Below are 22,913 nucleotides of genomic sequence, written 5' to 3'. Positions count from 1 at the left end.
AGCTCGAACCCGAGACCCCAGAGAGCCTCCCAGAGACCAAGACCAATGTAACAGGCAAAAAGAGTCGTTTATTGCAAGCCTCGAGCTTGGTCCTCTGCGCACTTGGCAACCGGTGATGCTAAGAGGCCCCGAGCACAAAATCAGCACAGCTTTTATAGTATTGAACAAACATGTTTAGGGGATTTCCACACAAGCCACATGATTGGCTGATATTTACAGAAGTGGTTTTGTCAGTGTCCTATTTGGCCCATGTACTGAGGTTTGAATGCGGCCTGACCATACTACCTTTTTTGGAAACTTTCATGTTTTTCGGCTATTTCTCAATAATTGTCTAATTGGTGGTTACTAGGGGTATAATTGCAGTTTTGATTGCAATTAGTTTAGTCCTTCATTTCTTTTTTTTTTAATAAATGAATATAGCAAGACTAAAAGTCAATGCTACTAAAGCTTAACTACAATGGCAAAATATTAGCTCACACCTACACCAAAGTGTATGTTTCCTGCATGGTTTATCTCCCCAGTCATTGTCCACAGACTCTGGGAAGCTATAGGAATATGCAGGCTCAGACACAAAAGCCCGGCTTCATATCTGACATTGTGGAAAGGGACTATATATCATTGGGCAGAGCCCTATGCTCCCCTAGGCCACGAGGACAGAGCTCGGGGAGAGTGACCTTCCGGGGTGTCCATGTTGGTATAGTCCCTCATTTCTTTGCTTGTTTTTTTTTTTTTTGGGGGGGGGGTCTGGTCATGGGGCCTGAACTCTGGGCCTGGGTGCTGTCCCTCAGCTCTTCAGCTCAAGGCTAGCGCTCTACCACTTGAGCCACAGCTCCACTTCCGGCTTTTTCTGCTTATGTGGTGTTGAGGAATTGAACCCAGGGCCCCATGCATGCAAGGCAAGCACTCTACCACTGAGCCACCTTCCCAGCCCACTTGTACCAATTCTTAAAAGACAGAATGAGACAAGACCAAAACAGAAACACAAAAAAACAAGAATTTGCTGGGAGATCAACACTGGATCTACTTCATTCCTCAGCACCTCAAAACCCTGTCAGTAGCTGGGAAAACTGGACAGCCACATACAGAAAACTAAAAGTGGACCTCAGCCTATCACCATGCACCAACATCAACTCAAAATGGATTAAAGACCTTAACATTAAACCTGAATCTCTGAAACTACTGCAGGACAGAGTAGGAGAGACACTTGAACTAATAGGCACAGGAAGGAACTTCCTGAACAAAGTCCCAGGGTCACAACAAGTTGGAGAGAAACTCGACAAATGGGACTACCTTAAAATAAAAAACTTCTGCACAGCTAAATCTATCGCAACTAAGCTAGAAAGACAACCAACTAATTGGGAAAAAATATTTACCAGCAATATATCAGACAAGGGGTTAACATCCTGTATATACAGGGAACTCAAGAAACTAATCCCTCCCAAACCTAACAAACCAATTACTAAATGGGCAAGGGAACTAAAGAGGGACTTCTCAAATGAAGAAATAAAAATGGCAAAGAAACACATGAGGAAATGTTCATCATCCCTGGTGGTGAAGGAAATGCAAATAAAGACAACCCTGAGATACCACCTTACCCCAGTCAGAATGGCCCACATCCACAAATCAGCCAACGACAAATGCTGGAGGGGATGTGGAGAAAGAGGAACCCTATTACACTGCTGGTGGGAATGTACACTTATACAACCACTTTGGAAAGCAGTCTGGAGGGTCCTTAGAAAGCTAAAGATTTGACCTCCCTTATGACCCAGTCATACCACTTCTAGGCATTTACCGTGAACAACAGGAACCAATATACAAGGACACGTGCACCTCCATGTTTATTGCAGCACTGTTCGCAATAGCTAGGATATGGAAACAACCTAGATGCCCCACCACAGATGAATGGATCCAAAAATTGTGGTATCTATACACAATGGAATATTATGCAGCCATTAGAAATGACAAAATAATGTCATTTGCAGGGAAATGGATGGAGCTAGAAGGAATCATGTTGAGCGAGGTAAGCCCAGAAAGAAGAGACAAACGGTACATGGTCTCCCTGATAAGCAGATGCTAAATCCAAAATGTTAGGCGATATGACAAAACTAACAGGGCTTAAGAAACAAAGAACTCCCACTCATCTGGTTGAACCACTACTAAATATCCCCATGCTGCTGATCACATATATGGTATATAATATGTGAACACCGTTATATGTTACAGACTGTGATAGACAATTTGCTCCAGGAAAGTTAGAATGAACTTGTGACTTTAAATGAACATCATTATTCCACAATACTGTGAAATTCCAGAAATTATGTAATCACTTAATCACAATTAAAAAAAAAAAAAAACCTTGGGGAAGGGAGGGAGGGGGGGATGGTAGTGGGAAAAAAAAACAAAAACCCTGTCAGTAACCTTGAGTGCCTGATTGAGGGGGTCTCACCCCCATCTGCTCCCCTCCCCTAACAGTTCCAACTGGATAGATCCCCAGAAAGCAAAGATAAACAGAAACTTACTCTGGAGGTGTCCTAAGTGACTAAAAAAAAAAAAAAAAAAATTGCTGGCCTGTCGGGCATCCACAAGCTGGCGCTTGGGGCCACAGAAAGACCACGGGGCCCTGGACCCTTGCAGGAGGCATCTCCTCTGTGGGGGTTTCTGTCCTTTGGCAGTTATCTCATCAAGGCTGCTGGCCAGTGGCTTCAAGGAGCCCAAGTGCTCTCTTGGTACTGGGCTCTAGTTGATGCCTTCAAAATGTCATTTGGAATTTGATCAGCAAGATACAGAGATGCCACAATTTAAGAGGTCAAATCTGGTGGGTTTTTTTTTTTTTTTCAATCATGGGCCTGAACTCTGGGCCTCGACACTGTCCCTTAGCTCTTAGCTCAAGGCTAGCACTCTACCATTTGAGCCACAGAGCCACTTCCGGCTTTTTTTGCTTATGTGGTGCTGAGGAATCGAACCCAGGGCCTCATGAATGTAAGTCAAGCACTCTACCACTGAGCCACCTTCCCAGCCCCAAGAGGTCAAATCTGGAGTCTAATGGAAAGTCAGTGACCACAGGTGGACTGGTCACAAAGACCTGCAGCTCAGAATGTCTCTTACACAAAGCTTTTAAAGGCAAAAATGTCTTGGGGTGGAGGTCAAGTCTTCACCAAAGTGTAATATATAAAACAAAGCAAGCTAAATAAGGATAGTAATTCCAAAAAATGTTAGACATAGGAAGAGTAAACTAGATGGGGATACTCAATCCTAACAGAGTAAATTATCCAGGGGAACAATGAGGGGCACTCAGGACCCCAATTATCTAGAGGAAGCAATTGCAACCCAAAGAATGTCCTCTATTACCTCTAGAGTTCTCAGAAAGTCCCCATCTTCCATTAACTTCTATCAAGATGCCAAGATGCTGTTACTTAGATCTAGCATCCATATTTCACTACTAGTTGAGCCACAACTTCTGGCCTTTTGGTGGTTAATTGAAGAGTCTCACAGACTTTCCTGGGTGGATTTTGAACCAGCATCCTCAAATCTCAGCCTTCTGAATCATTAGGATTACAGATGTGAGCTACCAGCACCCCCCCCACCCCACCCCCCCCCCCCCGCACTTTTTTTTTTTTGGGGTCCGGTCACGGGGCTGAACTCTGGGCCTGGGCGCTGTCCCTCAGCTAGCGCTCTACCACTTGAGCCACAGCGCCACTTCCGGCTTTTTTCTTTTAGCTTATGTGGTGCTGAGGAATCGAACCCAGGGCCTCATGCATGCAAGGCAAGCGCTCTACCACTGAGCCACCTTCCCAGCCCACTTTTTTTTTTTTTTTTTGTCGGTGGTGGGGCTTGAACTCTGGGCCAGGGCGCAGTCCGTAAGCTTTTTTTTTTTTTGCTCAAGGCTAGTGCTCTGCCACTTTGAGCTACAGTTCCTCTGCCGGTTTTTGAGTGGTTAATTAGAGATGAGTCTCAGGCGACTTCTCCGCGGGCTGCCTTTGAACCGCGATCCTCAACCCCTGAGTAACTGGGATTACAGGCACGAACCACGGGCACCCGGCCTCACTAATTTTTAAATATCCATTACATAACAAGGTAAAACTGGGCATGTTGACTCAGATAAAACATTATTGATGTGCCTCACATCTGTTCTGTTTCCACCGGGCAAGCCTGCTCTGTATCCAAGCCTACCTTTCCCAGTTCGCGGGGACTCTGCAGGCTGGAAGAACTAGGCGCCCAAAGACTAGCTGACACACATGCCTTGACCAATTCAGGCTACGAGTTTTGTTGTCTGGTCTTTTTCACCCATCTCCTATACAATTCGTTGTTTCAGTGATTGTGGAAAAGACAACAGCTTCTTCACTCGCGCTTCCGCGCAGAGACGCGCCCTCACACAAGGTTGTCCAGCGTCGCGGTCCGTCCGCGCCCAGGGCGCTCTGGCGTGCGCGGACTTCCGGTTCCGGGAGACAGCCATGGCGTTCCTGTGTCAGCGTGACAGCTATGCCCGGGAGGTGCGGCCGGTGGCGGGCGGGAGGGGGGGTTCGGAGAAGAAGAGGCCCGGGGCGGGGAGGTGGCCACGGTGTGGATGCAGGGCCCGGGCCGTGGCTCATTTTCTTGCCCCTCTGTGGCTAGGTCACCACCGCCGTGGTCTCCTGCCGCCCCGCGGAGCTGCAGCGCGAGGGCCGCGATGGCGAGAAAGAAGTTCTCAGCGGTTTCCAGGTGGTGCTGGAAGACACGCTGCTTTTCCCCGAAGGCGGGGGACAGGTACCGGCCTGCTGCCCTCCCAAGAACCCCACCTTCCTTTGTGCTCAAAGAAAACGCTCTGCTGTGCCTGCCTGCCTTAGCCCTAGGGAATCCAGACTGCTGGGACTGGCTTCACGTCCGTGTTCGTTCAGTGCTTACAAATCTTTATTCTCGATTCGACTCGTGCTCTGTGTGCTGAGCCCAGGCTCTAAAGAGAGGAAGGGTGAACAAGATTTTGTGTGTGTGCGCGCGTGTGTGTGTGCGTGTGTATTGAACCCAGGGCCTTGTACATACTAAGTAAGCACTCTACCACTGTCACATCCCTAAGCACTTTTCTCGTGTTTTGTTTTTGTTTTTTTCCTCCAGTCCTGGGCCTTGAACTCGGGGCCTGGGCACTGTACTTGATCCTCTCTGTGCTCAAGGGTAGCACTCTACCACTTGAGCCACAGTGCTACTTTTCTGTGTATGTGGTACTGAGGAATCGAACCTAGAGCTTCATGCATGCTAGGCAAGCCCTCTACCCCTAAACCACATTCCCAGCCTTGTTTGTAGTTTTCTAAAAATTTTTTATTGCTATACTTAAATGCCTGTTTTAATCACGGAAGAACAAAATAGATAGATGTTCAAAGTAAAAATGAATCCTGTCACAAAGCAAAGTAGATATTTCGCTTGGTATTGCCTGTTCTTTTTCTCTTAGGGAGCTCAAATTCTGGATGTGTCTCACATAGTCTTTCCCTAGAGGAGCTTTGTATCTAAGAGGTTGGGTGAGTCCTGCCTCCTGCTGATAACTTACTTCTCCTAGCCTGATGACCGCGGTACAATCAATGGCATCTCTGTGCTGAGAGTGACCCGCCGGGGGGCACAGGCTGATCATTTCACACAGACATCTCTGGCCCCTGGGAGCCAGGTTCAGGTCCAGGTGGACTGGGAGCGGAGATTTGACCACATGCAGCAGCATTCAGGTATGTGGGGCACGACAAACAAGAGGCACAGTTGCTGTGTATCGGTACTAGTGCTCACATCTGTAAGCCTAGCTACTCAGGAGGCTGAGATCTGAAGATCACAGTTCAAAGCCAGCCTGTGTAGGAAAGTATGAGGCTCTCACACTGATTTTTGTTCCCCTGTAGTTTGTTTTGCACACAGCAATCAATCAGAATAACCTTATTTGGCCTGGTGCTGGTGGCTCACACCTGTAATCCTAGCTACTCAGGAGGCTGAGATCTGAGGATCAAGGTTCCAAGCCAGCCCGGGCAGGAAAGTCCCTGAGACTCTTATCTCCAATAAAACCACTAGAAAACTGGAAGTGGTGCTGTGGCTCAAGTGGTAGAGCTCTAGCCGTGAGCTGAAGAGCTGAGGGACAGCGCCCAAGCCCAGAGTTTAAGCCCCACGACTGACAAAAAACAAAACAAAACCTTACTTGTTTGTCATCATGGGAGTTTGTGGCTGGACTTTTCATTTTCCTCTTTTCTCTTTGCTTAGGGCAACATCTCATCACAGCAGTTGCTGACCATCTCTTTGGGATGAAGACAACATCATGGTAAGCAGGAGGTACAAGGTATGATCTAGCATTCTGCATTACCAGCTCTGTTCCTAGTAATGGGTCTAGAGTATAAGGATCATATCTGTATTCTTAAGTGGTTGTGTTCAAAATTGGCTGTCTTCTTTTTTTTTTTGTCGGCCGTGGGGCTTGAACTCTGGGCCTGGGCGCTGTCCCTCAGCTCTTCAGCTCAAGGCGAGCACCCTACCACTTGAGCTACAGCGCCACTTCCGGTTTTCTGGTGGTTTATTGGAGATAGGAGTCTCACGGTCTCTCCTGCCCGGGCTGGCTTTGAACCTCGATCCTCAGATCTCAGCCTCCTGAGTAGCTAGGATTACAGGCGTGAGCCACTGGCGCCCGGCTCTTGGCTGTCTTCTTGACCTCGTGTTTCTTTGGGGGAACACAGGATGAGAGAAGAGACATTGGCCTTTGCTTGGAAAGAACATGGAGGGCTGGAGGTATGGCTCAACTGGTAGAGTGCCAGTGGAACAATCAAGTCTAGTGAAGCTGAGGCTCTGAGTTCAAATCGTAGTACTATTCTTCAAAAAAAGTGAAAGAGTAGGTACCTTTTGGAGTCTTTAACTCCCGTTTCCTTCATGGGGAGCAGGAGATATTTCTCTCTCTCTCCCTCCCCCATTTTCCCCTACTTTAACCCTCTTATACTAAAATTAATCCTTACAAAAACTGGGAAGAATAATAATGATGCTTTAAAAAACAACAACAAAAACACTAAGATGAAATTTGGAACCAAGGAGGTCAGTGCTGGCCTCACCACTCACCACAAGGCAATCCCCAACAAGTGGGATTTTTGTAAGGATTAAATAAAATAATTTATATAAGCTTTTGTTTTTTAGTGTTGTTTTTTGGAGACTCCATTTGTAGACTAGCCTAGGCCGGCCTCCCTCAATATCCTCTTACATCAGTCTCCTGAGTGGTAGGATTATGAGTGTGAACCACCACACCTGGTTATATGAATAATCTTTTTGTGGTATTAGGAATTAAACCCTAGGCCTTGTGCATGTTATGCAAGCACTCTATCACTGAGCTACATCCCAGCCCCTATGTGAACATTCTTTATAAACTCTCTTATCTGGGCTGGAAAGGTGGCTCAGTGGTAGAGCACTTGCCTTGCATGCATGAGGCCCTGGGTTCGATTCCTCAGCACCACATAAGCAAAAAGAAAAAAGCCGGAAGTGGCGCTGTGGCTCAAGTGGTAGAGCGCTAGCCTTGAGCTGAAGAGCTGAGGGACAGTGCCCAGGCCCAGAGTTCAGGCCCCACAACCGGACCCAAAAACAAAAACAAAAAAAACTCTCTTACCTTTATAACATTCAGCATGCTGTGGCCACTCACCTCTTTATGGCAGGGAGCTAGGGAGGCTCCGGAGTGTGATTGAGCTGGACAGCCCCTCTGTGACTGCAGAGCAAGTAGCTGCCATTGAGCAGAGTGTCAATGAGAAGATCAGAGATCGGCTGCCTGTGAGTGTAAGAGAACTGAGCCTGGATGATCCTGAGGTGGAGCAGGTGAGGGGAAAGCTGGGGTTGGCTTTTGCAGAATGACTGTCTTAAGGGCTCCTCATCAAAATTCAGAGAGCCCTTCTTCCTTCCTGCTATTCCAGGTGAGGGGCCGGGGTTTGCCAGATGATCATGCTGGGCCCATTCGAGTTGTTACCATTGAGGGTGTTGATTCCAACATGTGCTGTGGGACCCATGTCCGCAATCTCAGTGACCTTCAGGTAAGTGGAGAGTTATTGAGTAGTTGAAGGGAATGGAGCAGGGGGCACAACAGGGCTGGGTGTAGTAAACCAGTCCTACGTGGAATCTCTTCTTCATTGTTGCTATGAGGGTATAGGATTCATTCTAGTTTATTCATGTGTGTTAACCTCCTTTGTGTAGGTCATTAAAATTCTGGGCACTGAAAAGGGAAAGAAGAATAAAACCAACTTGGTATTTCTGGCTGGGAATCGGGTGCTAAAATGGATGGAAAGAAGTCATGGAACTGAAAAGGCACTGACCGCTCTACTTAAGTAAGCCCCCTTCAGTTCTCCCCTTTTCCTGGATACTGAGGCTGAGCTTGTTTACTTGTGATGTAGATAGAATAATCTCTTACCTCAGGGAGGAGGAATAATAGCAATCATAAATAATCAAAATGCTTTGGACTGTAAACCAGGCCCACACAAAGTGGTAAATACCTTTGTATCCTCTCTGCCAGTTGCTGAAGGGCCTCCTTAGAACTGCCCAGGTCCACATTCCAAGAAAGGCACTTAGCAAGGAGGGCATCACTGAGTTATGCCCCAACACTGGAAGCATTGGGCAATGGGTCTCCATTGATCTTTGTCTTACAGGTGTGGAGCAGAGGATCATGTGGATGCAGTGAAAAAGCTCCAGAACTCCACCAAGCTCCTGCAAAAGGTGATTCATTCTGAAGATAGGGGAGAGAGCCTGGGACCTACAGTAGGTTCTCTAGACTCTACCCTCACTTTAGGTCAGAAGTATGGCTTTGTTTGTAGAGGTTAGGGGAAAATGAAGTGGTGAGAAGTGGGGCTCTCTCTTATCCTTTCCACCTTTTTACTCAGATTTCACTTCCATTTTAGAATAATTTGAATCTGCTCAGAGACCTGGCTGTGCACATTGCCCACAGCCTCCAGAGTAGCCTGGATTGTGGACGTGTGGTCACACTTCACAGGTGAGAAGCCAGCTACTGTAGAGCTGGGCAGGGAAGCTGTGTGGGGCTTGGATTTTAGCCTCTCCACTCTCTGCCGAGCCTTGTAGGAGGTGGGTTGCTATAACATATGGTGTTCCAGGCTGAAGAGACCCTAAGAAATGTGTTACCCACCAGATTCCCTGGCTTTGATAGTACCATCTTCACAAGATATAACAAGTAACGTTGTGACTTTCATTAGCATCTTCCCTTACCTCCTTTTTTTTTTTTTTTTGGTCGGTTGTAGGACTTGAACTGTGGGCCTGGGCGCTGTCCAGTGCTCTACCACTTGAGTTACAGTGCCACTTCCAGTTTTTTCTGTTTATGTGGTGCTGAGGAATTGAACCCAGGGCCTCATGCATGCTAGGCAAGCACTCTACCACTGAGCCACCTTCCCAGCCCCTCCCTTACCTCTTTCACCATCCAATACACATTCTCTTCTCCTGATGAGTCCCACTGAAGGGAGATGGAAATCCCTTGTTTATAAACTGCTGAGGTAGAGAAGGGTGTCTTGCTGCTCTTCCATCATCAGCATCTCTTTGCTAAGGGGTGTGGGACTTAGCCCAAGTAGAAAGTAGTGAGGCCTGCCACTCATCTTCCTGTCTCCCAATGAGGAGCCAGGCCTCCTGCCCTGTCACAGCTACCACTCCACTCTGGATCTCAGATCTGTGTCCTTGGTTGTAGGAAGGAGGGCGATTCTGAGTTCATGAATATCATTGCCAACGAGATTGGGTCAAAGGTAAGAGGAACATGAGATTCTCCATGCTCCAGGGAGAGACCTGGGGAGCAGAGCTTTCAGAGGGGCACTGGCTTAGCTGAAGCCACTGCACATTACACATGCAGAACAGGGAGCACAAACTCATTCAGTACTGTTTTCCTAGCACCAGCAAGGAGCTGAGCGCTGAGGTATTGAATTTGATCTTTCAGAGGCTATGTCATTTGTCAGCTTCCCAGGTTGTTTTATTAGAGCTGAAGCTCCTCAAAGCCACTTAGATTTGTATGTGATTAGCACCTAGTATTAGAAATTCAGGGTGGAGCCAGGCATGGTGGCACATGCTTGTAAGCCCAGAAGTATCAGCGAAGTAAGAGGATCAAGAATTCAAGACCAAGCTGGTTTTGAGCAGCTCACTACCTGTAATCCTAGCTACTTAGAAGGCTGGATCTGAAGATCAAGGTTCAAAGCCAACCTGGGCAGACAAATCTAAGAGACTCCAGCAAAAAGCCAGAAGAGGAGGTATAGTTAAGGTGGTAGAGCATCAGCCTTGAATGGAAAAAACAATAGGACAAGAGAAGAAGCTACAAAACCAGCACATACAGCAAGATCTTATCCTAGCTAGTCAAGAGATGGAGGGTTGTGGTTCAAGGACAGCATAGGCAAAAAGTTTTCAAGCCCCCATTTCAGCTACTAAAAAGTTGATTGAGCTAATTGCCAGGTTTGCAGATGGTTAAGACTGAGATCACAGTTCCAGGCTAAAAAAAATATTCGCAAGACCCCATCACAATAGCAAAAGTTAGATGTGGTGTTGCTCACCTGTCATCCCAGCTATGGAAGGAAACCTAAATAGGAAGATCACAGCATAGACCAGCACCCCAGGAGGCGAGGAAGAAGAATCAAGACCCTGCCTCAAAAATAAAGCAAAAAGGGCTGGAGATGTGGTCAAGAAGTCTAGTGGTAGACTTCAAGTTTTGAAGTCTCTGACTTCAAAAGCCAGTAACATAAAACAACAACATCAGGAAAAGAAAAAGGAAGCAAGAAAGGCAGGGATTGGAAAGGCCCATTGAAGGCATCCTGTCTATTTGCTGCTGCCTCTGGCTTCACTTGTCTTCAGTCTTGATGATCAGTAAGCTTAAAGGTTTCTGTGGCTCTCTTGCATTATTCCAAACCCACTTAGGTTTGGCACTGTATATTTTTCTTTTCATAATTCTGTGTAGACAGTGATTGTAGCTCATGTTGTAGTATGGGAGTCATGTGTATGTCAATGTGGGTAATTTGGAGCACACATTACCTGAATAGCTGAGCTTAGGGAAGTCTGATAGATGGGAGCCAGGCAGCAGGCAGGGGGAAGCATGGTGGTGTAGGTAATGGCGGTATGGGGTGCATGATCAGGTTTGAAAGGATGGCAGGAGTCAGGCCATGACAGTTATTTTATACTTGGCCATGGTCAGATCAAAGTGGAGGGGCGGGGCCATAGCCATCAGCAATACCACTCATGGTTTAGGAGAGAGAACTGTTCATGATACTGAAATAAAAGTACAGCTTTAGGGGAGTTGACCCCATGAGGTACTCACATTGTCCTATCTCCTAGGAGACCCTCCTGTTCTTAACTGTGGGAGATGAGAAAGCTGCTGGACTCTTTTTACTGGCAGGGCCGGCTGAGGCTGTGGAAACCCTGGGGCCAAGGTAAAGCTCATAGACTTCTCTACAGGTGGGAAAGCCAGGTAGCTACTAATTAACGTAGCCTGGTTAAAGGCTCAAAGGAGGGCTGGGATGTAGCTCAGTGGCAAAGCATTTGCCTAGCAAGTGTAATGCTCTGGGTTTAATCCCCAGTACCAAAAAAAGAAAAGACACAAAAAAAATACAGTTAAAAGTTGAAAGGAGGGGCTGGGAAGGTGGCTCAGTGGTAGAGCACTTGCCTTGCATGTCTGAGGCCCTGGGTTCAATTCCTCAGCACCACATAAGCAAAAAAGAAAAAAGCCAGAAGTGGCTCTGTGGCTCAAGTGGTAGAGCACTAGCCTTGAGCTGAAGAGCTGAGGGACAGCGCCCAGGCCCAGAGTTCAGGCCCCACGACCGGACCCAAAAAAAAAGAAAAAAAAAAAAATTGAAAGGATCTGGCCTCTGGTCGTTAATGCCTATAATCCTAGCTATTCAGGAGGCTGAGATCTGAGGATCATAGTTCAAAGCCAGCCCTGGCAGGAAAGGCCCTGAGACCCTGATCTCCATTTAACCACCAGAAGTCTGACTAGCCTTTAGCAAAAGAGCTCAGGAACAGCACCCAGGCCTTAGTTCAAGCCCAATGACCAACAACAAAAATTAGTTGGTACATTTTAACATTAGATCTTTTTACAAAGTTCTGGCTTTTCTAAAAGGGGACAGAGGGGATGCGAAGAAGGAGAGGGAGATGGGGAGGCGCCTGAGTACTGGTAAGCCTGAGTCTACATTCCTCTGTGGTGGTGGCTGCGAGAGCTGAGTGGCTACCGTCCTCAGGTAGGACACAACTCCAGCTTGTACTGTCCCTACTTTTCAGCAGCTCCTTAGCCCAAGTATACATGCAAGATGCTAAGGATCTACTATGATTTTTTTTTTCTGGTCCTGGGGCTTGAATTCCGGACCAGGTCGCTGTCCCTGAGCCTCTCTGTGCTCAAGGCGAGCACTCTACCCCTTGAGCCACTTCCAGTTTTTTTCTGGTGGTTTATTGGAGATAAGTCTCACAGACTTTAGATCTTGGCCTCCTGAGTAGCTAGGATTACAGGCGTGAGCCACCGGAGCCCTGCAGCATTTAAAGTTTTTTTGAAAAACTTTTGGTCAGTTGTGGGGCTTTGAACTCTGGGCCTGGGCACTGTCCCTGAGCTCTTCAGTTCAAGGCTAGTGCTCTACTACTTGAGCCTCAGTGCCACTTCTGGTTTTCTGGTGGTTAATTGGAGATAAGTGTCTCACAGACTTTCCTTCTCAGGCTGGCTTTGAACTGCAATCCTCAGATCTCAGCCTTCTGAGTAGCTAGGATTACAGGTATGAGCCACTGGTGCCCGGCTGGTTGTGTAAATACTTTTAAGGACTCCAGAAGTCACCTGCCTGTCTCCTCCTTCCTCCAGACTCCAGGAAAGGCTCAGGGCTGCTGCTGCTTTTCATAGATTTTCCCTCACAAACATCTCCCTGACTGTCTCTGATCCCCAGGGTGGCCGAGGTCTTGGAAGGCAAAGGAGCCGGGAAGAAAGGCCGCTTCCAGGGAAAGGCCACCAAGATGAGCCGGCGGGCAGAGGCACAGGCGCTTCTGCAGGACTATGTCAGCACTCAGAGTGCAGAAGAGTGAGGATCAGCATGGCTGACCTGTCCACAGGAATTTACCGCCTACATTAATGGTGTAACTCTCTCACACAGTGTGTGATTAGTATCTCTTTGTGAATAAAGTTTTCCAATTTGACCCCTATTAGACATAATTTACAGAGTAGGCATTATGTTGATTAAATGTGCCGATATAGACTGGGAATGTAGCTTAGTGGTAGAATGCTTGCCTAGCATGCAAGAAAGCCCTCAATACCACATAAATAGAAAAAGCTAGAAGTGGCGCTGTGGCTCAAGTGGTAGAATGCAGAGGCTCAAGGACAGTGCCCAGGCCCTGAGTTCAAGGACCGGCAAAAACAAAAAAAGTGCTGATATATTTAAGCCCAGACGAAACCTTTCCTTTTTTTTTTTTTGGTATTGGTACTAGGGCTTGAACTCAGGGCCTCAGACTCACTTGATTTTTTTGGTCATGGCTGGTACTCTAACCTACCACTTGAGCTATGCTCTAGAACCTTTCTTCTTGTGCCAGTCCTAGGGTTTGAATTCAGTGTCTCTGTCCCTAAGCTTTTTTTCTCAGGACTGGCATTCTATCACTTGAGCCACAGCTCCACTTCTGAGTTTTTGGTGGTAATTGGAGATAAGTTTCTCAGACTTTGCTGCCCAGGCAGGCTTCAAATAGATTCTCAGATCTCAGCCTCCTGTGTAGCTAGGCATTATAGGTGTGAGTCATTGGCATCTGGCTTTTTTTTTTTTTTTTGCTGTCCTGTGGCTTGAACTCAAGGCCTGGGCACTGTCCCTGAGCCTCTGTATACTCAAGACTAGCACTCTACCACTTGAGCCACAGTGCCACTTCTGGCCTTTTCTGTTTATGTGGCACTTAGGAATTGAACTTAAGACTTCATGCATGCTAGGCAAGCATTCTACCACTAAGCCACACTCCCAGCCCTGCATCCAGTTTTTTGAATTCTTTTTTTCTCTTTCTCTCTTTACTTTTTCCTTCTTTCCTTCCTTCTCTCTTTTTTTTTTTTTGTGTGTGTGTACTTGTACTGGGGCTTGAACTCAGGGCCAGGGGACTATCTCTTAGTGTTTTTACTCAAGGCCTTGCTACTTGAGTTGGATAAGAGTCTCATAGGTTTATATCCAGGATGGCTTAGAACTGTGATCCTTGCAACTCCGCCTCCTGAATAGCTAGGATTACAGTGTGAGGAGCACTAGTACCCAGTCTGAAATATTGCCTTTTTTTTTTTTTTGGGTCCAGTCCTGGGGCCTGAACTCTGGGCACTGTCCCTCAGCTCTTCAGCTCAAGGCTAGTGCTCTACCACTTGAGCCACAGTGCCACTTCTGGCTTTTTTCTTTTTGCTTATGTGGTGCTGAGGAATCGAACCCAGGGCCTCAGGCATGCAAGGCAAGCGCTCTACCACTGAGCCACCTTCCCAGCCCCAATATTGGTTTAAAAAATTTTTTTTATTTTATTTTACAAAAAGTTTTATTAACTTTAAAAAATCACAGCATTTTACTACATAATGTGCAAGTTTTACATGAGGTTTTTAAAAAGAAATCTAATTAGGCTATTAAAAAATACAGTTAGTTTCCCATGGAGTGTGGAAGTCATTCTAGAGACCTTGCCTACAGCTCTACCACTTAGCCAGCACCACTTCCAGCTTTTTTCTGGTTCTGTGGTGCTGAGGAATCGAACCTAGTGCCTCATGCATGCAAGGCAAGCACTCTACCACTGAGCCACCTTCCCAGCCCCTGCTTTAGTTATTTTTTAGGTGGGTTCTCAAATCTTTGTCAGGGCCAGCCTTGGCCCCAGATACTACCTATAGTCTTTTTTTTTTTTGGGGGGGGGGTCCGGTTGTGGGGCCTGAACTCTGGGCCTGGGCGCTGTTCCTCAGCTCTTCAGCTCAAGGCTAGCACTCTACCGCTTGAGCCACAGCTCCACTTCCAGCTTTTAGATAGTTAATTGGATATGAAAGTCCCATGGACTTTCCTGTTTGTGCTGCTTTGAAATGCAATCCTCAGATCTCAGCCTCCTAAGTAGCTATGATTACAGATGTGAGCCACTGGCACCCTGCTTATCAGGCACTTTTATAGCATAGAAGTCTGGACAGGATGCCCTTTCTTTTTTTTTTTTCTTTTGGGGTCTGGTCGTGGGGCCTGAACTCTGGCTCTGGGCGCTGTCCCTCAGCTCTTCAGCTCAAGGCTAGCACTCTACCACTTGAGCCACAGCGCCACTTCCGGCTTTTTTCTTTTTGTTTATGTGGTGCTGAGGAATCGAACCCAGGGCCTCATGCATGCAAGGCAAGTGCTCTACCACTGAGCTACCTTCCCAGCCCCAGGATGCCCTTTCTTGACTTCTAAGAAAATTATGTTATTATTTTTTTTCTAGTTCTAGGGATTGAACCCAGAGCATTGCTTGTACTAGGCAAATGTCATTCAGCTGGAGCCATGTACTTGAGTGCTCATCAGTTGCTGAAACAGAGCTGCTCTGATCCCTACTAAGGTGACATGGATCTCCTGGGTATCTGTATATGCACTTGGAAGTACTAGAGCAGACATTTACCTGAAAGCCGCAAGCTGTCAGATTGAAGAGTCCCAGAGCAGGAGACAGGTAGTTCAGGAAAGCATTTGCCAATACATCCCACAGCCCCACCTTACCCTTGGTCTTGAGTGGAAACCAAGGAGTTGATCAAGCAAGGCCAGAATGCCTAGTCTTTTCCTAAATAAGAACTTAAGTAGGGGCTGGGAAGGTAGCTCAGCGGTAGAGTGCATGCCTTGCAAGCATGACGCACTGGGTTCAATTCCTCAGCACCACATAAACAGAAAAAAAAAAAAGAACTTAAGTAGCCTCAGTCTGCTACTGATGGGAAAGCAGATGGCTTAATTCCCACCCCCTCCCCCACCCCTGTGAAAAACTGGCAGAAAGTGTTTCCCATTCCCAGCTAGAATTAGATCCAAACTGTTGACTGAAGAACCTCCACAGAGGGGCAACCAAGGCCACTTGGGAAAGAGTGATGAAGAACTTCCCTTCTTTCTTTTCTTTTTTTTCTTTTTGGGGGTCCGGTCGGGGGCCTGAACTCTGGGCCTGGGCTCTGTCCCTCAGCTCTTCAGCTCAAGGCTAGCACTCTACCACTTGAGCCACAGCACCACTTCCGGCTTTTTTCTTTTTGCTTATGTAGTGCTGAGGAATCGAACCCAGGGCCTCATGCATGCAAGGCAAGAGCTCTACCACTGAGCCACCTTCGCAGCCCCAACTTCCCTTCTTTCTTGTGTACCTCCTGTGCAGACAACTACTGTTCTAAATTTTAAGAAGCAGAGAGGACTTTAGCTGACCTGGGCTGTGTCCAGATCAGAGGAGGCTCTCATGGGGACAGCCTTCTCTCCCTTGCTGAACTCTCAAAAAGTTCTTGTTAGCTAGACTCTGGTGGCTTATGCCTGTAATCCTAGTACGTAGGAGGCTGAGATCTGAGGATCATGGCTTAAAGCCAGTTAGGGCAGAAAACTCCGTGGTGAGACTCTTATGTCCAATTAACCACTCAAAAATCGGAAGTGGTATTATGGCTCAAGTGGTAAGAGTGCTAGCCTTGAGCACAAAGAGAAAGCATCCAGGCCTGGGTTTTAAGCCCTACAACTGACTAAAAAAGTCCTTGTTAGCCAGGTACCTGTGGCTCATACCTGTAATCTTTGCTACTCAGGAGGCTGAGATTTAAGGACTGCATTGAAGCCAGCTCCAGCAGGAGACTTTTTTTTTTTTGTCGGTCGGCCTGAACTCTGGGCCTGGGTGCTGTCCCTCAGCTCTTCAGCTCAAGGCGAGTGCTCTACCACTTGAGCCACAGTGCCACTTCCGGTTTTCTGGTGATTTATTGGAGATAGGAGTCTCATGATCTTTCCTGCCCGGGCTGGCTTTGAACCACGATCCTGAGATCTCAGCCTCCGAGTAGCTAGGATTACAGGCATGAGCCACCAGCGCCCTTCGGAGACTCTTATATCCAAGTAACCACCAACAAACTGGAAGAAGAGTTGACTCAAGTGGTAGAGTGCTAGCCTTGAGCAAATGAAGCTCAGGGACAGTGGCCAGGCCCTGAGTTCAAGCCCCGGGACTGGCAAAACAACAACAACACCCCCCCCCCCATAAAAATAAAAATCTAAAGGACAGCACCCAATCCCTGAGTTCAAACCTCAGGACCAGCATACACAGAAAAAGGCCTTGCAGAACAACCAGTGGCTGGAGCCTCTCGGTAAATGTCACTGTTCACCTTAAAATGCCAACTTCATGTCGGGTGTGGCTCAGAGGTAGAGTGCTTGCTTATCAGGTGTGAGGCTCTGGGTTTATTCCTCATCTCTGCAAACAAACAGCAACAAACCCTAAAAGCCTCTAAGCTTTATTTAGGGTGGATGAGGGAGCAGGCATTGGACAGAAGTTGATAGAAAGGCAGAAAACTTCAATTAGAAGGAATGAGTCTGAGATTTGTTGTCCAGCCTGGTGACAAGTGTGTGCGTGTTTGCGTGTGTACACGCGCATCAATACTAGGACTTGAACATGGGACCTCATGTTTTTGCCTGGCTTTTTTCTCTCAAGGCTGGCACTTTATCACTTGTCACATTTTTATTTTTGGCTTTTTTTTTTTTTTTGGTGGGTCGTGGGGCCTGAACTCTGGGCCTGGGCGCTGTCCCTCAGCTCTTCAGCTCAAGGCAAGCGCTCTACCACTTGAGCTACAGCGCCACTTCTGGTTTTCTGGTGGTTTATTGGAGATAGGAGTCTCGCAGTCTTTCCTGCCCGGGCTGGCTTTGAACCTCGATCCTCAGATCTCAGCCTCCTGAGTAGCTAGGATTTCAGGCGTGAGCCACTAGCACCCAGCTAATTCGAAACATTTTGTACATGGTGAATATATACATACAGTTTTTAATTGTTAATTCCAGTAAAGAAGTGATTCAGAAAGAAGGGAAGAAATCCTCTCTTCTGTGTAAAATTCCTCTCTAGTAAAATTCAACTTGTATTTTTGTTGTTATTGACTGATGCATAAAACAAGTAATTGCTGAATTCATTTGCTTATTTGTTCAAGAGATATTTACTGTGAGCACAGTGTGTGCCACACAGCTGTGCAGAGCCAGGGCCTTTTTCTTACAGCAATTGTGACTGGGGAAGAAATACAAGAAAAAAAGCAAGCAAATAAGTGTAAACCACTAAGTTTGAGGAGTAGCAGCAGAACAGGAAGAAGTGATAGGGAATACTGGGGCATGGGAAGACAGCAGGGGAGGACTGAGGCTCGGGAAGAGTTTAGTTTCCTTGTTTTTTCCAGTGTCCAGGCCATTGCAAATAAAGCAGTGTGTTTAATAAATGTTGTTTAAGATAAGTCTGCTGCTTTTCCTTCCTGCCAGATGCCATTGTCTGGGCTCTTGCTTTATTAAAATTCTATAGCTGAAATTTGTCTGCCAGCTCCAACAGGTGCCCAGCAACTTTAAGATACTATGGAGAGCTGGGAAGGTGGCTCAGCAGTAGAGCGCTTGTCTTGCATACATGAGGCCCTGGGTTTGATTCCTCAGTACCACATAAGCAAAAAGAAAAAAGCCAGGGGGCTGGGAAGGTGGCTCATTGGTAGAGCGCTTGCCTTGTATGCATGAGGCCCTGGGTTCAATTCCTCAGCACCACATAAGCAAAAAGAAGCCGGAAGTGGCACTGTGACTCAAGTGGTAGAGTGCTAGCCTTAAGCTGAAGAGCTGAGGGACAGCGCCCAGGCCCAGAGTTCAGGCCTCATGACTGGACCCAAAAAAAAAGAAAAAAAGAAAAAGCCGGAAGTGGTGCTGTGGCTCAAGTGGTAGCGCGCTCGCTTTGAGCTGAAGAACTGAGGGACCGCGCCCAAGCCCAGAGTTCAAGCCCCATGACGGACAAAAAAAAGAAAAGAAACAGATGAGTTCTAGGGACCCTCCAGTTCTCAGATCTTCACTGGAAGATGTACAGACTCCCATTTACCTTGAGGACTCTTTACTTCCTTCTGCTGATGCTCTGTGGGAATAAATCTATTTGGGAAGATAACACAATCAATGATTATCCACCAGTATTACTACTTCAACTGTTCCTTCACTTATGTCTTCTCTGCCCAGGAGGTATCTTTTTTTGACTCCAAGGATTCTATCCTACTAATAGATCCTGTTCTCTTCCATAGTACCTAGCTGAGGGTCTTGTCTGAAGCTAGAACATAACACATGGTATTCAGTATTTTAGATAATATCCAACAGAAAATTCCCCATGGTATCTCCTAACACAGTAAAGGAAATGCCCTTACGAGATCACAATCTTTACTAGAGACCAAAACAACACTATTATTATCAAAGACAAGATTACTATCTTTATTACAATTATCACTATCATGAATGAGGCACACCTATTGAAGAGGTCCCAACCAATGTAATAAAGACATAAATGGAGCATAAATGTTGGAAAGGAAGGAACTATTTTTATTTGTACATGAAATGATGGATAGCCAAAAAGCCTAAGAGAGCCAGGCACCATGTCTCACACCTATAATCCTAGCTACTCAGGAGGCTGGGATCTGAGGATCAAAGTTTGAAGCCCCATGACCGACAAAAAAGAAAAGAAAAAAAACCTATTTGTGAATCTGGTTGCTAGTGGGACAAAGCCTAATCCTAGCTACTCAGGAGGCTGAGAGATGAGCACTACGGTTCAAAGCTAGCCTGGGTAGAAAATTAGCTGTAGATTCAAAGCAGTAGAATGCTAACCTTGAGCAAGAAAACTCAGGTATGAAACCAAGTCATGAGTTCAAGCCCCACGGCTGACAAAAAGAAAAAACCCAAAAACTTATTTGTGAGGCAGAAATCAGAGGACTGTGGCCCTAGGACAGATTCTAGCTGAAAAGCATAATCAAAAAGACTGAGGGCATGGATCAAGTAGTAAGGGGATGCCTAGCAAATCTAAAGCTCTAAATTCAAACTCCATTAACATAACAAATATTTAGCAGAGTGCCAGATGCCAGTGGCTCTCGCCTATAATCCTAGCTTCTCAGGAGGCTGAGATCTGAGGATGCCATTTCAAAGCCTCCCATTTCAAAGCAGGAAAGTGCATGAGACTTTATCTCCAATTAACCACCAGAAAACTGGAAGTAGCACAGTGGCTCAAGTGGTAGAGCTCGAGCCTTGAGCTGAAGAGCTGACTCCTCCCCCTTCCCTCCCTCCCTCCCTCCCCCCTCCTTTCCCCCCCCTTCCCGCGCCCGGCGGCCTCGGCGAAGGCGGCTCCGACGCCGGCTCCTCCTCCTTCCGGAGGGTTGGGAGGTGGGCTCCCTCCCCTGGAGCGCGCCGCTCCTACCTCGGCCAAGTTTCTTAGGTCTCTCCGTGCCAGTTTCTTTCGAGTTTCCCCTCAGCGGGGCGGCGGCGGCGCTTCCCCTCAGACGCCAAGGGGACCGGGCAGTGCCGCCTGGCCTGGGACGCTGCCGCAAGGCGGCCGCGCCGCGCGCTCGGCCCTCCTCCCGGGCGTGGGAAGCCGCGGGGAGTCTGGCGCCCCCACCTGCGGCGCCGCGGGCCCAGCCCCGCGTGGCGCGGGCGCACGTCCACCACCTACCCGGTGCTTTGGCGCGGAGTCCTCTCAGAGGCCGACTGGTCCCCGAGGTCGCGCCTTCGTCTACGATCGCGTGAGGGGCTGCTGCGCTTTATCAAACGGTGGCCGCCTTCCTGTCACCATCCGCATTCCAAAACAAAAGAAAAACGTGGTGGGCTGGAAAACTTTGGTCTGGATCAAGGGCTGTCTAACCATCTATAACTACAAAAGATAAAAAACGAGAGGTCAAGTTGCTAGAAATGAGGAGAGCGGAGGGAACTCTTCCCCGGAGATCAGGGGTTCACCTTTAAAAAATGTCCCCTAGGAGAGAGATTAGCAGCTCTGAAAGTGAAGCGGGCACGAAGACTTGCTGGACGCTGTGGAAGACGGAGCTAACACGGTGTTGGAAGGCTTCCATTTCAACCACAAGCCTTTCGGTCGCACCACTCGCACTTTAGGGCGGAACGGAAGTTCAGCGGGTAAAGTTTTACTGCCGGAACCAGGGGCCGAGCAGCCTTCCTTACTGCGCAGGCGCCCTGCTACGGCGCTACTTCGCGGCATGGAAGTGGTGTGGGTTTTGTGTGTGGCGATCGCTGTCCTGACATGGGGTTTGCTCTGGGTGTGGGACTCCGCAGAACGAAGGAAGACTCGGGAGCAGGCAGGCCTCTTAGCAGCCGAAAGCCGAGCCCTCGTGGTGATCGCACACCCGGACGATGAAGCTATGTTCTTTGCTCCCACAGTGATAGGCTTGGCCCGCCAGAAGCACCGGGTGTCCCTACTCTGCTTCTCCGCAGGTAGGAGGCCATAGACTGGGCGCTGGTAGCTGGGGCTGTAGAGGGTTTGAGATACTAAGTAAGCTCAGTCTACTTCTTCCCGAAGGGATTTCTGTTGTAGGAAGGAACAAAAGTGAGCGATCTGCTTCCCAGGTACTTTGGGGGGGCGTCCTCAGCATGAGTACCCCACTTCCCTCCCCCCTTAGTAGGATTAAGGAGCCGGAAAGTAAGCTGCTGGCCCTTTGGTTCCATTCAGTACCTGTGTTTCCCCCCAACGAGCTTATTTGTTAATACTAGGGAACCTTTATTTGCAAAGGGTCAAGAGCAGTCATCTTCCTTATGTTGTACTGTACACCAAACTATCTGCTGTACTGGGCCTGCTTGACCTTTGAGGTTTCACTTGTTAGAACAGCACAGAGGGACTGGGAATGCGGCCCAGTGGTAGAATGCTTGCCTAGCACGCAAGAAGCCCTGGTTCGATTCCTCAGTACCACATAAACAGAAAAGGCCGGAAGTGGCGCTGTGGCTCTAATGGTAGAGTGCAAGCCTTGAGCAAAAGACGCTCAGGGACAGTGGCTAGGCCCTGAGTTTAAACTCCAGAACCGGCCCCAAACAAAAAAACAGCACAGAATCTTCCTTTTACTTTTAAAATGCTTGTGTCTTATTGGAGACTCAGATGCCTACTAGAAAGTAATTCTACAGATGATTTTAGAGTTCATCCCATCCAACTTTCAGGAAAGGAGCCTTTCAAATAATGTCTTGTAATAGGATGTAGGGGGAAAAATCAGACAAGAAAAATGTTAACCATGATGATGATAATTACACAACTTTGTAACTAAAGTAACTGAACTGTATACATATAATGGGTGAATTTTATGATGTCAAATCATACTGTAATAAACTTTAAAAATTACTCATGAGCTCTTCCCCTTTGGTTTTGTGTGGTTTACTTTATACAATTTTCACAGAAATCTTTTTTTTTTCCTGGTGCCAATCAGGGACTTGCTGTCCCTGAGCTTTCTTATAGCACAAGGCTAGCACTCTACCACTTGAGTCACAGCTCCACTTCCAGCTTTTTAGTGTTTAATTGGAAACAAGCATCTCACCGACTTTCCTGTTCAGGCTGGCGTTAAGTCATGATCTGAGTCTCCTGAATAGCTAGGATTACAGATGAAATGTGCGCCACCTAGTGGAAACTCCATTTTAACAGAAGAACCTAGGCATGGGCATACTCACCTGTCATCCAAGATAGGATGGGAAGCATAAAATAGGCAAGTCACCGTCCAGGTGTGGGCTGGGCAAAAAGTGGGACACTGTTGCAAAAATAACCAGGGCACAAAAGGGCTGTGGCTCAATAGTAGAGCACACACCTAGCAAACATGAGGTCCTGAGTTCAAAAACCCCAGTACTGCCTCCCACCAAAAAAAAAAAAAAAAAAAAGATGTCAGCAAAGTACAAATAAATGATGCAAGGCTGTAGTTGGGAGATTGAATCAGGAAGATGATGTGGGCCCAGGAGTTCAAGGCCAGTTTGAACAATGAAGACCAAAGAGAAATTCCACAGTGACAAGGATTGCCTGTGAAACAGTAAAAGAGAAGCAAATGTAAAAAAAGAAAATGCTGTAGTAGTAATCCA

At 47.3% G+C, this 22,913-nt stretch overlaps 2 protein-coding genes and 1 non-coding gene across 3 annotated transcripts in view; 2 read left to right on the top strand and 1 right to left on the bottom strand.

The window, feature by feature from the left end:
- Nucleotides 1-491: 491 nt before the first annotated feature.
- LOC138831245 (small nucleolar RNA SNORA73 family) lies at nt 492-695 on the bottom strand. The gene has a single exon (XR_011373190.1). It is a non-coding gene; the product is annotated as a small nucleolar RNA SNORA73 family (small nucleolar RNA).
- Nucleotides 696-4,430: 3,735 nt separating this feature from the next.
- Nucleotides 4,431-13,095, top strand: Aarsd1 (alanyl-tRNA synthetase domain containing 1). The gene is made up of 12 exons (XM_070027773.1): nt 4,431-4,490; nt 4,612-4,743; nt 5,525-5,684; nt 6,202-6,259; nt 7,623-7,779; nt 7,875-7,991; nt 8,152-8,282; nt 8,601-8,667; nt 8,850-8,941; nt 9,641-9,695; nt 11,263-11,357; nt 12,849-13,095. The coding sequence occupies exons 1-12, from the start codon at nt 4,452-4,454 to the stop codon at nt 12,982-12,984; spliced, it is 1,239 nt and encodes a 412-aa protein (XP_069883874.1). The 5' UTR covers nt 4,431-4,451; the 3' UTR covers nt 12,985-13,095.
- A 7,847-nt stretch (nt 13,096-20,942) lies between these two features.
- The window catches only part of Pigl (phosphatidylinositol glycan anchor biosynthesis class L), a 56,878-nt gene continuing 54,907 nt past the window's right edge, over nt 20,943-22,913 (top strand). Inside the window, exon 1 of the mRNA XM_070027771.1 lies at nt 20,943-21,299. Within this exon, the coding sequence (XP_069883872.1) occupies nt 21,065-21,299 (235 nt within the window). The 5' untranslated portion in view covers nt 20,943-21,064. The remainder of the gene's footprint in view (nt 21,300-22,913) is intronic.

Source organism: Dipodomys merriami, unplaced genomic scaffold (genome assembly GCF_024711535.1).
Source record: "Dipodomys merriami isolate MVZ:Mamm:240054 unplaced genomic scaffold, mDipMer1.0.p SCAF_19, whole genome shotgun sequence".
Lineage (NCBI taxonomy): Eukaryota > Metazoa > Chordata > Mammalia > Rodentia > Heteromyidae > Dipodomys > Dipodomys merriami.
This window is presented reverse-complemented; position numbering and strand designations above follow the sequence as displayed.